Raw genomic sequence first — 18512 nt, 5'->3', positions numbered from 1 at the left:
CAGCAAATTTTCCGGTTATATACCACAATGCATTGCTAGTATTCGTTGGTCACCATTTTGGACACGTTTTTCAAATGTAGAAGTATATCCGCAAATATCTCAGCAATCCTCTTTTGACGAGTAAGTATGAACAATAATAATACTATCTGAATAAATACAGATCTTTCTTAATATTATTTTGATTAAAATAGTACGTGAATAAGCAAAAAATGGCACATAAAAATAGTGTGAATGGGGAAGATGACACAAAATCGTTTTGCCGTTTCTCTATTCTTATTCTATGTTGTACTTTCAAACTTTGGGTACTCTTTAATTAGGACAGACTTTATTGCTCAACTGCTATGATGCAAGCCAAATTTTATACATTTATTTCAGCTTTGAGCTTCGTAAACCGTTCATTTTTTAGATTATACTAAAGAAGATATTAATCATCATTTATTTGGAAACTAATATTATATAATTTTCTCCTAGCTGCAGTGCTGAAGTCCCACCCTACATCAACAGAAAAAGAAATAAAGGAGCACGCAATGTGTTACTTGAAGAATGCATATGCAAGGCAGGGGGCCAGGAGATCTGGACACAGAAAATAATAGGTTTTTGGTTCTAACTGTTAGGACAATTAGACAGGGTTTGCAAATAGTGGACAAAAATCGTCTTAACTTCCATTGTAATATTTTTTTTCTTGGAAATATAGAAGTTGTTCATTTTAAAATTTATATTTGAATCAAAATGTGGTTTTGAGTTAGTGTGTTAATGTAATTAGTTTGTGTTTGTCATCAATATACTGTATATTGCCATGTTACCAGAATTTGTAGCTGAAGTTTAAGACTAGTTGTGTTTTTTATGATTATTGCCCATATGTTGATTGTTGATTGATTGTATACAATGTATAATTTGAAATACATATGTTTCAGGTGTGAGTGTGTATTTTCAGAATAAATTTCTAAACCTTATCATTGGGTTGATTTACTAGTTTCTACACCTGTAAAACCTATCTTTGATGTATAATAGACCTCTATCCATATACGTATAATAGACCTCTAAAGTTATCCGTATAATAGACCTCTAACCATATATGTATAATAGTCCTCTAAAGTTATCCGGAACTCCTACCATATATGTATAATAGTCCTCTAAATTTATCCGTATAATAGAACTCCAACCATTTACGTATAATGAACATCTAATCATAGACGTATAATTGACGTATAACAATAGACGTATATTAGAATTTCATTCTAGATGAATTACAGACCACATTTAGATGTCTAAAGTATGCATTTAATAGACGTATATTATACGTCTTTTGCCCACTGGGTTAAATGTTAAGGAAATTATTGCTTCATTTAATCTCTTTACCATGCTTGCTTAAATCTGCTTAATATGGAATATTAATATGGAATTTTACAACTTAAGGGAAATTTTGGTAGCTGGGCATAAAAATAAGAGAAGCATAACATCTCAGAACGTCATAAACAATACTAATTTCAGAATATAAATATATTACACAAACTGTATATGGCTGGTACTGGTAGTTTAAATAAAAAATACGCAACAGTAATCCACTTTCTTCATAAATATTTTATGCATCAAAGTCTTTCACTCGGTCACTTACTGTGGTAATTTTGGAAAAGTTTGACGTGCTCGTTCTGACTATATTAAGTTCATATACTTTAGAAAAAGCTTTAGATAAAAATGTTTTATCCCTTTCTATGAATATTTGCGCTCGTTATCGTGTGTGAAAAAAGTTTTATAATCTGCTTAATTGGAATATAATATGGAATTGCATATCTAAGGTATTAATAATATTAATTTAAGGATCTAAATATATTTATATAGTTAAAGTATTACTGTAGTCCACTTTCTTTGTAAACAGCTGGATCAATTTGACTAATTCACTCGTGATTACTTGTAAATATTTTGCCTGCTCTTTCAGCTACAACTTAAAGTACCGAGCAGCATGTTGGCATGATGGCTTTGGTGTATGACTCACATGCTGGAAGCATGGGTTCGAATCCTGCTTAAGGCATGAGTTTTCCGTTAACAAATAAACATTTCTTTAAAAAAAAACTAAAATAATCAATATTATGGACACTATATTGAATTGCGAACTACTGTTGTATCGCTCATGCATTCTGAATGGCTGGATCTGTATAATTCAGTGGACAAAAACTATCAACTAATGGCACTTGTGGTGCATTAGATGTGTCTCCGGCCAAGCGACCAGGTTTGGCTCAAAACTAAAGAAACTCCCAAACAGCAGTTTTCAAATGCAAACAAAACTGGATTTATTGCCTTCAAAATAGGGATAACAAAAAAAAAGCCCTCACAGGAGTACTCTCTCCAAACCTTCCCTCCAAGGCACTCTCTCTCTACTGAGCTCTCCCAGTCCCTTTTATAGCCCCTCCTCTCCAAGGATCATCCTCTTAAAGGGACTCGCTCCTTTTTTCTAACAGACATTTAACAGAGATGGGCAATTTGATCAAAATAAAGTATTTAACCATCCATAAATAAGTTATACATTTTAACAGAGTCATGCAACAGTTATATATCCACTTAAACAAAACAAATAATCTTACATCTGTTATTTATAGATGGCACACCAGTAACCTTTCCCTTCAAGAGCATTTGTGGGAGCATTGTGGGATATTATAAACAGAAAAGGTGACTGGTGGCCATCTTGATCAACACAATACAATACTCCACTAAGGGAAACACTGCAATGATTTTGGGGAAACAAAAAAAGTAAGTATCATTCATACTTCATTTGTATCACATACACACTCACAAACATACCAGAAGGGTAGAGGAAAATATTGGAGTATTTCATATCATCAAAAGAAGGAAAAAACAAGTACTTTGTCACAGTTAGTGAAACAATTGCTTCATTCAATCTGTTTCTCTACTGTGCAAGTTTAAATCCACCTAATATCGAATATTAATATGGAATTTTACAACTAAAGGGAAGTTTTGGTAGCTGGAAATTAAAACATAATATATACCAAATGTAATGATAATGTCTACATCAAGTAATCAGGAAACAATTTAACTTAATCTAACATACATACAGTAGATGATAGTAAGTAAAATAAACGTTTTATGCATCACTTAACTTGGTACCTTGCAGTGTTGATGTGCTTGTTCTAACTATATAAACATTATATACTTAAATTAATAAAAAGCTATAATGTTTTATCCTTTCTAAGAATATGTGATAAGAATACTTTTCAATAATACAATCATTATTGTTGCAAAAAAGGTGTAATACTGATTTAATACCACATGATAGAGAATATAAGTATGGAATCGTGTAACTAAAGACATTTTGGCAGTTAAATATATCACTTGTGAATATTTTGGAAACATTTTGATGTTTGTTTTATTGAAAAAAACGTTTTATTGTATTTATAGTGGTAATGGACAATGAAACACTTACAGACTGTAATGTAGGACACTTTAATATAAAATTTTGATTATGAAAAATATTTCACACATATTGTACTGTAGTGGATTTAAAACCATATGTTCTGATACTGTATATACAGTATATTTGTATGGTATATGATCACACTGCAGTTCTTTGATGTGTACGGTATTATTTTGGTATATCCGTGGATCTGACTTCATGGGACTGTGTTTGTTTCATTTTCTGAAGGGGGGGGAAATGTTATGTTGCACACAACGTCCATTTTGGGTTTACGACGCTGTTGCACTTTGGGTTTTGGGGGTTACCACAATACGGCACTTGGGTGCCTTGGCAGGTTTTCGCCATTCTATGTCAGTTACGAGTTATGCACAATAAAGAGCATAGGTCTGTGAAATCTGACTGTCTCTGTCCCTGGTTTTCCACAGTGTGACCTCCTTTTCTGATGGAGCTCAGTGGGTGGTGCTCTATTTTCTTAGCCTCTGATTGAAAAAAAAAAAACCTGCTGATCTGGTTCACACTACAAGAGAGGAGAATGTGATTTTTTTTTGTGTATATGAAGCATGTGTTGGCAAAAATGTATTTTAAACATTAAATTCAAAAGTAAAAAAAAAACTATAGCATTCACAAAGATTTATAAGCTGATCACAAGGAAGAAAAATCACCTTTAAAATAATCTTTTTTGATGCACTAAATAATAATAATAATAAATAAACTTTATTTTATATAGCGCCTTTAAAGGTGGCTTCTCAAAGCGCTTTACAGGATGACAATAACAATAAATAAGAAGACTACAACAATAAATAAGAAAATTTCACAAGACAGGACACAATTATAATTACAGCAATACAACAATAACAATAGAGGAGACCGTGGAAGATGGTATTAAGAAGAGCAGAGGGGTGAAGAATGGAACCAGTTAAGTAAAGGCTTTTCTGAAAAGGAGGGTTTTGAGTCTGGATTTGAAGGAGTTTAGAGAAGGTGACTCTCTAATATCCTTGGGCAAGGAGTTCCAGAGCTTGGGGGCATAGCAGGAGAAGGCCCTGTCGCCCATACAATGTAGACGGGCTTGGGGGACAGTAAGGAGGGCAGAATTTGAAGAGCGGAGGTTGCGAGGTGGGGAGTAGGGCGATAAAAGTTCAGACAGGTATTGAGGTGCCAAGCCATGTAAAGCCTTGTAGGTGAGCATGAGGATTTTAAAGTCTACGCGGAATTTGACCGGAAGCCAGTGCAAGGACTCCAGGATAGGAGTAATGTGAACACTTGCACTAGATCTGGTCAGGATTCTGGCTGCTGAATTTTGGACATACTGCAGCTTGTTCAGAGTAGATTTAGATACCCCAGGGAGCAGAGCATTGCAGTAGTCAATTCGAGAGAATACAAATATGTTGATCAGCTTTTCAGCCACAGTTAATGATAGCATAGGGCGTAGTCTTGCGATATTTCTGAGGTGAAAAAAAGATGTTTTGACAGTATGCTGTACATGTGGGTCGAATGTTAAGCCAGAATCGAATATAACCCCAAGGTTTTTCAATTTTGATTGGAGCTCAAGTACAGAGCCATCTACAGACAGGGTTACAGGACTGGCTTTGCGAAGTTGATGGGGGGTACCAATAAGCATGACTTCAGTCTTGTCACAGTTAAGATGAAGGAAGTTTTGAGTCATCCAAATTTTTATGTCAGAGATGCAATTAGATAGAATAGAGACAGCCACATCAGTGTCGGGTTTGGTATGGATGTATATTTGAGTATCGTCAGCGTAAAAATGAAAGCTGAGGCCATGTGATCTTAAAAGCTGACCAAGTGGGAACATGTAAATGCTGAAGAGCAAGGGGCCCAGTAAAAGATTTTTCACTATCTAAAACCATTTTTTATAGCTTTAAGTCGTGTAATGTCTATGTTTTTTATTTTCTTTTAAAATATCAGACCCCACTTTCACCTTGCCCTAACTATAGTGGGGATGAAGCATATTTGGAGGCTTGAACAGAATCTTTAATCCATTTTATGTAGCCAGTATTTTTAACTTGGTTCACGCGTGCACTTGTTAAGTTTTTAGTGGTGCTTTGTATTGTGGGTAGTATTGCAGTTTGTATTAGTAATAATAATTGTAAAAAAGTAATTTTGATGTCAATCATAACATTCAGTTTAGAGGATTTTGAGAAATGTCACAAGGCAGATATCATATCAATAGCGGCTGTTAGTCTCTCGGTTTACTGCGGACATATCAGATGTTAAAATGAAGTAGGAAGACAGTAAATTCAGCCCCAACCCCCACCCCCTGGGCAGACAAAAGTGATAAAGGTGAAATTCTAAATTAACTCGCAGGCCATTTCAGTATCAGTGGGGGGCCACAATTGGCCTGTGGCCATAGTTTGGACACCCGATTTAATATTTAACATACTGTACTATAATACAAGGTTTAAAATTAAGAAGGAAACTGATAAGAAAGGCTACCAAGAGGCCGATGGCAACTTTGAACAAGCAACAGGCCTTTATTGCTAAGACTGGTCATTGTGTGCATGTGATGACAATATCACGACAATATCACAATAAGATAAGGGCGGCACAGGTGGACACTCCCCTGGTGTCCTGGATTGTAGACTATCTGACCTGCAGGCCACAGTATGTAAGGCTACAGAGCTGTGTGTCCGAACAGATTGTTAGCAGTACTGGGACTCCACAGGGGACTGTCCTTGCTCCTTTCCTGTTCACTTTTTACACCTCTGACTTCAAGTACAACTCTGAGGCATGTCATCTGCAGACGTTTTCGGATGACTCTGCAATTGTGGAGTGTATTAGTGAGGGAAGGGAAGAGGAATATAGGGGTTTGATTAACAACTTTGTGGAGTGGTGTCATCTCCAGCTAAACAGCAGCAAGACTAAAGAAATTATCATAGACTTTTGAAGGAATAAGTCTCTGCTGAACTCTGTTTCCATCCAGGGTGAGGATATAAAGGTGGTGCAGTCCTACAAGTACTTAGTTGTACCCCTGGATGATAAGCTGGAGTGGTCTGTTAACACTGACGCCCTGTTAAAGAAATGTCAGAGCCGACTTTATTAGGCTCAGGTCCTTTGGTGAAAGTGGAACTCTGCTACACATATTTTATGAATCAGTGGTGGCAGCGGCCATCTTCTACGCTGTTATGTGCTGGGGCAGAAGCATCATGACAAGAGATGTACAGATACAGCCATTCAAAACAAGTGGGCGATATCGCATTATTTTGCGGTGCGCTTTACGCAGCCTACCGCGAGTTACCGTAAATTCTCGTATAGTACCTCAAATAAAATAATAGTATCTGGAATTTCCGCAAGGTGGAGCTAATAAAGCTCAACCTCTCATGTTTGCGCTGTTGCCATCAAAGTCTTTAACAAAGATATTACTAATAGTATTAATAATGAATGACTTTGGACAAGTTGTAAACTCAAAGTATTGCCCTGGTCCACATTCTTTTTTTTCATTGACTGTCTTTGTAAAAGTAACACCACAGCATTTTGCAATCACACATTTGTTTCCAATCATGCAAAGTACAGTATTTTTTGAGAATCTGCGATTCACCATGCCTTTCACATGCTCATAAAAGATATTGATTTAGGAACATAAACATATTACTGTATGCAAACTGTACTGTATACAGTATGTATGTATATTTAATGTATTTACTGTGCCCGTTTTAGTATTGAATATTTATATGGAATTTTACCACTGAAGGGAAATCTTAGTAACTGAGCATAAAAAGAATAGGAGCACACTGTAACGCGTGTGAAGGCCATAAACAATATTAATTTTGCAACTTAAACATACAGTATATGGCTGGTCTCGGTACTTTAAAGAAAAAATACACACCAGTATTCCATTTCTCCCTAAACATTTTAAGCATCGAAGTCTTTAACTAACGTAATACCAGAGTCAACAAGCATACTTTTAGAATTTGATTAAAAGGGAAAAATAATGTAGAATCGCGTATCTAAAGAAATTAATAACGATATAATTATATTAATGTACCGCAACACAAGAATTGTACACGCTGTATGATAAAACGTTTCCCTGGCTCAGAGATTAAATAAAACTTCACTCGCACCAAACAAATGTATATTTCTAAATATCACAACATGATCGAATTTAAGTCATTTTAATAACAATGAATAGTCACCTATGCGTTACAATATAAACATTTATATTGATTTAAATTGCGTTTAAATCGCCTTTATTTAAAACCCATAAATAAAGCTGATACTGTTTAGACTTTTAATTATTTAAAACTGTATTACAGCAGCACAATGCACAATGCAACGTAAATCGCTACCTTTGTCTTCTGCGCAATAATGTACACCTCTCTGTCCAGCAAATTAACAATAGTAAAAATAATGAACTTTATTGTATATGGCGCCTTTAAAGGTGGCTCCTCAAAGCGCTTTACAGGATAAAAACAATAACAACAATACTGTTAGGCTGGGCAAACTATTTTTTTTTTAAATGAAATACAAAATGAGATATAATGATGTGTTCCGGCTTAGACATTAACGAAGAGCATAACGAAGGTCATAAAGGTCATAAACGATATTAATTTTGGAACATCAACATATTATGGAAACTGTATGTTGCTGTTATTGGTATTTTAAAGAAAAAATACTGTAAAATCCTGGGTTCGGTACAATGTTTCAGGCATTCATGTGAAGGACAACAGAGCTTTCACTGGCCGATTATCAAACTTTTTTGATAAAACAAAAACAAAAACTATCCGACCAAACCAGAAAAAGAAAAAAAGAATAACGGACACAGCGCGAGCCTACATTCTCTCCTCAGCCGTCCACACCACACTTTTTCCTGGGTCAGAGATTAAATAAAACTTCACTCACACCAAACAAATTACCACACACTGAACACTGAACATGTTAACCCAAATATGTCTCACAATACTTTTATGGTTAATTACTTTGCTTAAATGTATTTAAAAATAAAAATGATTACAAACGCCAGCAGAGAGAGAGAGACACACACACAGTTCTTCATTGACAAAAAGTTGTCATCTGCTGTTGAAGCTCTGTGAGACTAGACTCACACATGGTTAGACTTGACTATTTAACCATGAGATTATGTTTATGTTTATTAATCTTCCTTGTTATGCACTGAGAATGATAAGCACCCCAAACACGGGGACGGCGTAGTGGTCGGCTCTGGCTTTCCCATTTATACCAATGCACTGCAAGTACAACCCCCTCTCTGCGGGAGTGTTGGCTGTGACGAATTAAACCGGTTTCACAGGTATTTTCAAAGTAGGAGGGGGCGAGATTTCCAGCGAAAGACACCTCCCCCCCTCCAAAACCCAATAAGTACAGTACTTACTAGTTAAGAAAGCTAGGCCCCTCAATGAAATCGCTTTAATATGCTAATGCATTGGTGTAACAGTCCGGGCGTGGCAAGCTTCTAATGTCTCCCGACTACGGCGAAAGGAACGCCTCTTTCATTGGAAGACAATGAACATATTCTACCCCGTACATGAGAATATAATGCTGGCGCGTGGGCGCGGTGGGGTGCTGTACCAGCTGTCAAAAAAAAGTTGTTGTTTTTTTAAAAGTCAATTGAGTCTCCATAATATTGCAGTAAGTGAAAAGACCATGGGCATTCTTCCTCCCCCTATATTCTCAGAGTAGAATAGAATTTATTATAAGCACAATTTACAACAGTGCTAAATTTAATATTATTGATTACTAATAATTTATGCTAACACCTAGCCTTCTTAACTAGTAAGTACTGTACTTACTGGGTTTTGGAGGGGGGAGGTGTCTTTCGCTGGAAATCTCGCCCCCTTCTACTTTGAAAATACCTGTGAAACTGGTTTAATTCCATATTAAATTCCATATTAATTCCATATTTAATTCCTTCACTTCTGCATAAGCTTTCTAGAGGAACAGTGGATGGGATGCGGCTCTTTCTGGGAATACTGCAAATTCACAGGTGCCTGACTTGATGGAATTCACATTATCATTCACATATCACCCCCCCTCTCTCTCTCTCGCTTGCCCTCCCCCCTGTGTATTGTCTGTTTAGGGCATTTGAGAGAGAGTGTGCTGTCCTTTGATAAAACAAGGCTCACCAGATAATGTGAATCGAAACCTGTTTTTCTAGCTTTTAAAGTCGTGCGATGCGTAAGCAGGAACACATCATTATATCTTACATATGAAAAATACATAATAAAATAGCTCCCAAACAAATGCAAACGTGTTTTTAATAAAATGCTTTTATTCACTCATAATCTGACAATTTCAGGAAGACTAAGGAAGGACTACGGAAATTGTCATCTGTTGTTGAAGCTCTCTGAGCTCGGTGACTTTGAGACCACTTGTTATCCCAAGTTGTTTGAATCGCCACAATTCAAATAGAGAAAAAAGAGCTGGCTGACAAGATTTAAGATGTGGCTGTCAATGTTGGATTAAAAAAACACATTGCCCGACATTAGTTGCATTGCTTGAAAAATAATTTTATTTCGAGATACTGGATAAACAATTCAAGTGTTTTTTTAACTTCCTGAAAAACAAGTAATAATTTAACAATATGTGCAAACGTTTTATATGTCGCTGCTGTGAATGTCTGTGGGGTGTATGTTATTTGCCTGTCCTGGCTGTGCTCTCTCGCTTGTCCTCCCCACCCCCCCTCTCTCAATTCAATTCAATTCAATTCAATTCAAGGTGCTTTATTAGCATGACAGATGGGTACAATCAGTGTTGGGTATTTACTTTGTAATCTATGGTCCTTTTAACTGTTTTTACATCTACTGTATTGCTTTGAGATGCCACTTTTAAAGGTGATATATAAAATCAAGGCTTTAACTTGCTTTAACTCCGCAAGTCTGAGTTCTTGTGTCCGTCCAATCCCAACCCGAAAGTCTTACAATATGTATCTTTATAGCAGGTGGTGTAAAGCTTTTTAGTATAGATTACACTTTTCTAAAATGTATTTAAAAAATAAAAACGATTACAATCTAATCTTTCCAAGTTTGATCCCAAGATCCCAAGAAAAATAAATCTAAACGGGGAGAAAGCTATGCTGAAAGTTTATTAAGATACTTAGAAGATAAAGATATCAATTTATGTTGCATTTGTCTGATTGTGAATCAAAAAACACATATGTTTAAACACGCGTTTGCGATTTAAATCAAAACCCCATTTAAATCAATAGAAATGTTTATATTGTAACGCATAGGTGACTATTCATTGTTATTAAAATGACTTAAATTCGACCATGTTGTGATATTTAGAAATATTAATTTGTTTGGTGTGAGTGAAGTTTTATTTAAACTCTGACCCAGGGAAACGTTTTATTTTTTAAAAGAAATGTTTGTTAAAAAAAGTCATGGCTCCGGCTGGATTCCGGCTTGTGTTGCGGTACATGAATATAATTATATTGTTATTAATTTCTTTAGATACGCAATTCCAAATTATATTCCCTTTTAATCAAATTCTAAATTCTAAATTCTGCTTGTTGACTCCGGTATCACGTTAGTTAAAGACTTCGATGCTTAAAATGTTTAGGGAGACATGAAATACTGGTGTGTATTTTTTCTTTAAAGTACCGAGACCAGCCATATACTGTATGTTTATGTTCCAAAATTAATATCATTTATGGCCTTCACACGCGTTACAGTATGCTCCTATTCTTTTTATGCTCAGTTACTAAGATTTCCCTTCAGTGGTAAAATTCCATCTAAATATTCAATACTAAAACGGGCACAGTAAAGACATTTAAATCTTTCTACAACCAACCAACGGACCATGAGTGCCCCTGTCGGTCAACCAATCACGTACCGCTGTATTTTGCATCGTGACGCACGAGGCCATAGCCAATTACTTCCGGTACGTGTCTGTGCCTCTCACTTTGAATGGCTGCATCTGTAAATAGGCTCAATAAACTCACCAAGATGACTGGCTCTTTGCTGAGGCTGAGCCTTGACCCCCCGGGAGGTGGTAGCAGAGAGGAGAATGCTGACCAAGCTCAAAGCCATCATGAACAACGCCTCTCATCTGCTACATGGGACTGTTATTAGGCAGCAGAGCAATTTTAGAAACAGACTGCTCCAGCTACAGTGTTCAAGGGAACTGAAGAAAGATATAAGATGTGAAGAAGGGGTTAACTGATTCTTTTCTGCACAAGGACTGGACTTCTTGTGACACCAGACATTCCAGGCTTAGAGTTATAGCAGGAAAGGGGGATAACTGATAAGAATTCCAGATGCCCCCCTTCTCAAGGAAGGAAACCTAACACTGACCATTTTGCCAAAGTCTGTGAACTGTTTGAACACCGTGACCTCCCCCCATTACCATAATAATGAGCTACGTCAGAAGCGGCAGAAAAGGGCTATATAAACTGGACGTTTTGTACCGGCACTTTGAACAATACTTCGGTTTTATTTTTCCTTGCAAAACTCATCTGTTTAACTTCATCTCGGGATCCAGAACTTATTTCTCTTTTAAAATAGAACGTTTCTGCAGGTCCTTCCTCCCGGCGGCTGTCAGGGTGTATAACACTGCTCTAGGCTAAGACTGCTAGCTCTTCATCTGCTCATCTATGGACAGCATATTGCACTATTGTACTTTTTGAAAACTCAATCTGTATATACCTATGCAGATTTTGCATATATTTTAATGTTTTACAGTGACTATGAGCATATTTTGCACACACCTAACTATGTAATTACAGATGCAGCCATTCAAAATGTACGGTAAAAACCAGTACCACACGCAACTACCCACAAGCCACTGTGGTCTACCGCGGTAAGTGATTGGCTGGCCAAAATGACCGACAGGGGCACTCGTGATGCATTGGTCGATAGTGAAAAGATTTAATCATTTAATCTCTTTACTGTGCACGTTTTAATCCGCTTAGTATTGAATATTTATATGGAATTTTACCACTAAAGGGAAATTCTAGTAGCTGAGCATAAAAAGAAGAGGAGCATAACGCATCTGAAGGTCATAAACGATTTTAATTTAGGAACATAAACATATTACTGTATGTAAACTGTACTGTATATGGCTGGTCTTGGTAGTTTAAACAAAAAATAAACACCAGTCTTCCATTTCTCCCTAAACATTTTAAACATCAAACTTTTATGAATATGCAATTGCTGTATAGAATGAATTTTAATTTAAAAAAAAATTATTTAACACGAAAATTAAGCTGTTTACATCTTCCGCCTGAGAATATAGTCACTTGTTGCTACGCAACGCAGAAACACAGCCACAGGTTACTAGCAAAGAGAGGACATTAGCTAGCCAATATGATAAAGGAATACATGATTTTTTATTTGACATCTGACACCCCTCTGATTGGAGAAGAAAAAACTTGCTGATCTGTTCTACATAGCAGGAAGAAAACAGCATATGCTGCTTCTATTCGAAACACATCAGTAGTATAAAGCGACACCTTTCGTCAAACTTTTGACAGGTACCACGCCCCCCTTTTCCAGCTAATGGTCGTCCGCGGTGTTTGGTTGTCCCGCCCCCTTGCCATCCAATGGCGTGTTGTTATTTGTGCATGTCCCACCCCCTCAGGAGCCAATGGTGTGGGTCGGAACTCCCGCCTCCCCCTGGCCGGTCGGTCCGGCGCCTCAGGGTCCCAAAGCCCCAAGGCGGCGCATCCCTCGCTTTAGGTGTGTGCAAGTGTGTATTGGTTTGGAAGGGGACCATGTCTGCTGCGGGGTTGAGTGCGCTCTATTATAACCCTAGGAAATCGGGCAGTAACGGCGGCGCGGGGAGTCTGTTGCGGGCCGCGAGATCCCGGGGTGTGAGCGGCGCCAGCCGCAGCCGGGTGGCCGAGTGGTTGTCCGGCCAGGCTGCTTATACGCTGCACAAGCCGTGTCTCCAAAGCAGCAGGGGTGCAAGCACACACACACACTGACTGCGTAAAGTCTCACGGAAAGAATTTGCAGGACAAACACCATGTGAAATGTGAACCGCTTTATTTCAACAGTGGGTTTTCAAACACCGAAACAGCGCAGCAGCACTTTTTACACAAGTTACAGACTCCAGTTTGCAAGTATGTGAAATGTGATCCGCTTTATTTCAACAGGGGGTTTTCAAACAGTGAAACAACACAGTACACATGCGTTACCGGCTCCTGTTTGCATTCAACAATTAAATGTTGGTGCGGAAAATTAGTTCGCTACACGTAACCACCGCCCCAACATTGCTGAGAAACTTTGCGGCATCTGAAAAAGCATTCATAACCCCCTTCCGCTCCCCGTGTCTAAAGCCATGCGAACCACACTGGGCGATCCGATCTAGCAGGGCAAAAAAATTTGCCTGCATAATCAGCGGGATGGTGTTACCACAGGTTCTGTGCAAAACACGTTGTATTTTGGAATACACACTGTAGAACCCCCCAGGCTTCCTTTTCTGATCTGAAAACATCAGATCCGCAATAATTTCACTCAAGTTCTTGACATACACATCTATCTCTTTAACAAATTTAAGGACATTAGCATTCGACTCTTTGTTTTGTATATCAAGCTTTGTAGAGAGAAGTGTGTAAAGCACTCTTAGTAAGAATTCAGACGTATACATTCGAAATTCTTCATTCTTTAGACGATGGCACACCAGGGTCTGAAAAATAGAGTGAAATCTGTATTCACATTTTACATAGATCTTTTTTTTGCGTCTGTAAAAATAAGAATAGTGTTTCTTTTGCAACTCATCAAAAGTCACGTCTACTTATTTTCCATCCAGCTGTTCAAGTGTGGTGTGTACATGCTCGTATGGGGAGCGGTCCTCAATTATATTTTTTAGCAACTGTTTTATGCGCCGCTCAGTGTCATTTGTAATGGTGTACAAACCCAGACACCGGGCGGTGTACAGAACAGCCGATAAAATTCGGGCTAAACTGAGAGACTTAGAAATTTCTAAAGCGGCAAACGTCACGTCTTCAGACCCATCTGTGTAGCCGCCATGTGTGACCCCGCTGCCCGGGATGGTCAATCAGACAGGCCGGGCGGTCATCAACCAGGACCCCCTTTAAACAGTGTTTGAAGATGCAATAAACTACTGCTTTCACAATCTGGGGCATAACATCGGGCTCATTAGGGACATAGGCATCAGCTTTATTAACATTTGGGCGAACACACAAGCATAGACACGAGACATTCACATGTGCCGGTAGGCTGAAGATTGACCTGTCCACATCCTCTTTATTCTATTAAAGGAAAAAGAAAAGGAAGGCTTAACAAAATAGACATGCTTTCTTCCTAAAATATCGAGCATTTAACGCGCTTGTGAGCTAAGGTTTTTCGTTAATATTTACCATTTGTAGCGTGGCATCATCGCTAGCACCCGGCAGTTCTTCAACATCTGGTACCCCAGCTGAACTCACACCCCCGCCACTGTCACAGGGTGTAGAGGGTGGGGTCGGGTTTTGCTAAAAAGAAGACCAAGTATTAAAATGACATACGCTAAGCACCGATACAAGCACGATCAGAAAAATATTTTAGCCGCCTACCTCTTCACTTTGTAGAGTAGAGGACCCCGTTGTTTCTTCACACAAAGAAGCCATCTCAGCACCTCTGCGGTGTCTGACAGCTCCAAGCACGCACTGCGACCCTGTCAGGCCGGAGCGTTTAAGAATATGCGCCAATGGTGTAACACAAGACATTTTTCAATTGGTTGTGATGACCCCCCCCCCCCCCCGATTTATCGAGCGCGAAAAGTATTCACACATCTGTTTATAAGTTTTAAAGTATTAACACGCAACGCAAACACAAATGTTGTGTTTCCCCAGAAAATAAATTTGAAGTTTTCTAATTTACAAGCACACCATGTATTTCACGCAAAAATGTTCTTAACATTATTAAAAAATAAAACCTCAAAACGTCAAGCTTGGTTTGTGAACACGTCCCTATAAAGAACAGATACATTTTCTTATAGCGTTAATAAAAAACATTTTGTTTGATAATATTCTTAGCGGTCTGTTGGTGAATCAAACACAGACACCGCGGCACATTTTCACCACGTTTAACAGCTATGAAATTTAGACACCGTTGTATGTATTAAAATAATATAGATTTTAACATTATAACGGTCTATATTCACTTATCAGTTTATAAGTTTTAAAGTATTAACACGCAATGCAAACACAAATGATGTGTTTCCCCAGAAAATACATTTTAAACATGCAGGGTTGGTCTTAAAGTTTTTAAAATAACGTAATAAGACACAGTTTATTTTTAATAACACATTCGCGCCACAGCTTTTTTGAAAGTTTGAGATAAATTTCCACACAGCGCAAGCGTAAAAGTCTTTAAGGTATTAACAGACAACAAATGATGGGGTGTTGTTTTTCATACTTTAACGGATTGGTCCTAATGTTCTAAAATTGTTTCCCAGTAGAGATAATTTGTGATGTTGTTGGAGACGGTCGGTGTGTAGGGGTTACTTAAAGGCTCTGGAATGCAGAGTGGTGGGAGAAACCCCCAGGGAAAAGTTTACAAACATTTTAAATTCATGTAAAGTTTTCTAATTTACAAGCACACCATGTATTTCACGGAAAAATGTTCTTAACATCGCAGCGCGAAAAATAAAACCTCAATACGTCAAGCTTGGTTTGTGTATAAAGAACATATACATTTACTTATAGCGTTAATAAAAAACATTTTGTTTGATAATATTCTTAGCGGTCTGTTGGTGAATCAAACACAGACACCGCGGCACATTTTCACCACGTTTAACAGCTATGAAATTTAGACACCGTTGTATGCCTTAAAATAATATGGATTTTAACATTATAACGGACTAAAACGTTTTCTAAAATGTTTCTTAATTTCTACAGCCCAGTACGTGCACACCCAACGATACCGAAGATTAATGGTTTTATGTGGGGGGGTTCTTAGAAGAGTTTATCGGTTTGTGTATAAATACCAGCGGTTTAACAGGCGAAGTTTTGGCTGCATTCCATTTCTTACAGTCTCACGTTATCGCCTAACTCGTCAGAATGGATCACGCCGATCAATTTCAACAGTCTGAAGATATTCTATTTACAGACTTAACACTGCTCGACTTGGTAGACGGAGACCAGGACTCCACGAATTTCAGCGGTATGTATATCAGGCTTTTTGTGAGACAATTACAACGTCACGGTGCATGTCTCATGTTTGCTATAGTTACAAAACGTTGTATAATATTTGTATACTAGACAATATTGAATTATTATAATGAAATTACCAGGGAGTTGCTCCATAATGTGGTCGTGACTGTGTGTATCCATTCATTTCCATTAGCCCCGAAAACCACAGCTGTAAAAAGGCCAGTTACCGCACAGCCCAACACTGGTGAGTATTTACGACAATGTTTTGAATAACGCTTTACGACCATGTGAGTCTTAAAGACACCGGGGTATATACTCCACACCAAAACTCGTATGTGTCTATTCCACAGACGCGGGCGAAGGGACAAGTCGCTACACATTTAAGAAACCTCGTTTGGGGTTTACAATCCCACCGCAAAACCTTGTGGAGACACATGCAGATGTTCACGTCATACCAGAGGGTGCGGGGCATATTATCAGATCGCCTGAGAGAAGAGGTCGGTATTATATAAAACATTCTTTTAGCATGGCCACTTAAACGTGTCTATAATAAAAACCCCCAACCGTTTTTTGGTAATTTGAGTTCTTTCACTAATGGTATTTTCCCACTCCGTGCAGACCCCGGACCTTCAAAAAATAAACTGCGACGCGCCAACACGTTAACTGGGTCAACGAGCTCAAAACGTCTGAAATCAACAAGCAAAGGTTAATTTAATTTAAGCGTGGTCAAGATGTGTTATGATCCACTTATGGCAAACGTTACTTCTTTTGTTAGGATGTTAATTCGCTGAAAGATCCTACATAGCGTAGTTTTCTGTTTGGGAGTGTTAAAAAACCTTATTTTAAAACTGCTTAGCTTTTAAAGTTAAAAGCGACTGGTCTGTGCGCGGGTCTATAGGCCGTTAACCACGCCGCTTGACCCAGTAGCACCACCACAGCCGTAAAGGAAACCGGTGTAACAACATGTCCGGGTAACTTGTTCCATTCACCCGCAGCCCTGTGTGTAAGGATGTGCCACATGTGTGGCGTTTTTATCATAGTTATCGTAGTTTTCTGATTTTGACAGTTTAGATTTCATTGATTGTTGTGTTGAAAAGTCTTTTATTTTTATCACCGTGTAGTTTTCTGATTTGAGATGTGGAGCATTGGCGTGGTAATAAAAAGTCTTTTATTTTTTCACACAGCCGCTGTATCGACGAACGGCGAAACAAATGTGGCGGAAACGTCGGACCCTAAGGTGGTGACTGCATCGGAGACGGCTGTTAAGACGCTGACCAAAGCCAGACGTGTCAAGCCTACGGAGAGAAATCATAACGCGCCTAAAGACTTGGTGTTGGGTGATGTGCTAGATTCAGTGCGCGGTATTACACAGTCACTATCAACGGCGATCACTAATGAGGTGTCCAAAAAACGAGCTTTAGAGCGTTTAAGAGCGGTTTTAGCCGGTGTACAGACCTTGTTTCCAAAACAGATCCAGGTTTTCACCGTTAACCTCTTAGATATAATTTCTACAGAAGATGCCGCTCTAAGCTCAGGATTTCAGACCATGATGATGATATTTCATGCTTCATTGGTGCAAATCCCCGGTGATAAATGACTAAACATGCGGTCTAAAAAGTGTTTAAAAGACCGTTTGTACATAAATAATAGAATTAAACTGGCAAAAGCATGTTTGTTGCGTGGTCAAAGATTCAGAGAGAGGCATCAGATTTCCCAAGGGCTGCCCGAACCACGCAATGAGAATGCCGTGGTAGAAAATAACTTAAGGCCCGAGGTTGTTGTAGCAGAACAGGATGTCGGTAACCGAGAACCGGTTGTACTGAACGATCTGAATCAGGATGGTGGCAGTGCAGGGGCGAATAGAGACCCCTTAGTTTTCCTGGAGCGTATACGTAGTTATAACAGGTCTTATAATAATTTTAGAGCAACAGAGCACCATGAAGAATTTCATTTTGTTAATCTCGACAGAATAACCTCGTATGTACAGGCTATAGACGCTGTGCATGGTGCAGTCCAGAG

General features: G+C 38.3%; 1 protein-coding gene and 1 long non-coding RNA gene across 2 annotated transcripts; one reads left to right on the top strand and one right to left on the bottom strand.

Annotated features, from left to right (window-relative positions):
* Positions 1–13363: 13363 nt before the first annotated feature.
* On the bottom strand, positions 13364–16731 carry LOC148676417 (uncharacterized). The gene is made up of 4 exons (XM_088643028.1): positions 16631–16731; positions 14913–15013; positions 14718–14831; positions 13364–14023 (listed from the first exon to the last, which is right to left on the bottom strand). The coding sequence occupies exons 1-4, from the start codon at positions 16671–16673 to the stop codon at positions 13556–13558; spliced, it is 726 nt and encodes a 241-aa protein (XP_088499154.1). The 5' UTR covers positions 16674–16731; the 3' UTR covers positions 13364–13555.
* Positions 16732–16849: 118 nt separating this feature from the next.
* Positions 16850–18094, top strand: LOC148676416 (uncharacterized). Its single transcript, XR_015940887.1, has 3 exons — positions 16850–16990; positions 17112–17198; positions 17678–18094. It is a non-coding gene; the product is annotated as an uncharacterized LOC148676416 (long non-coding RNA).
* Positions 18095–18512: the final 418 nt, after the last annotated feature.

Source organism: Lepisosteus platostomus, chromosome 2 (assembly GCF_059453375.1).
Source record: "Lepisosteus platostomus isolate fLepPlt1 chromosome 2, fLepPlt1.hap1, whole genome shotgun sequence".
Lineage (NCBI taxonomy): Eukaryota > Metazoa > Chordata > Actinopteri > Semionotiformes > Lepisosteidae > Lepisosteus > Lepisosteus platostomus.
Note: the sequence above shows the minus strand (reverse complement) of the source record. Positions and strands in the feature narration are given on the sequence as shown.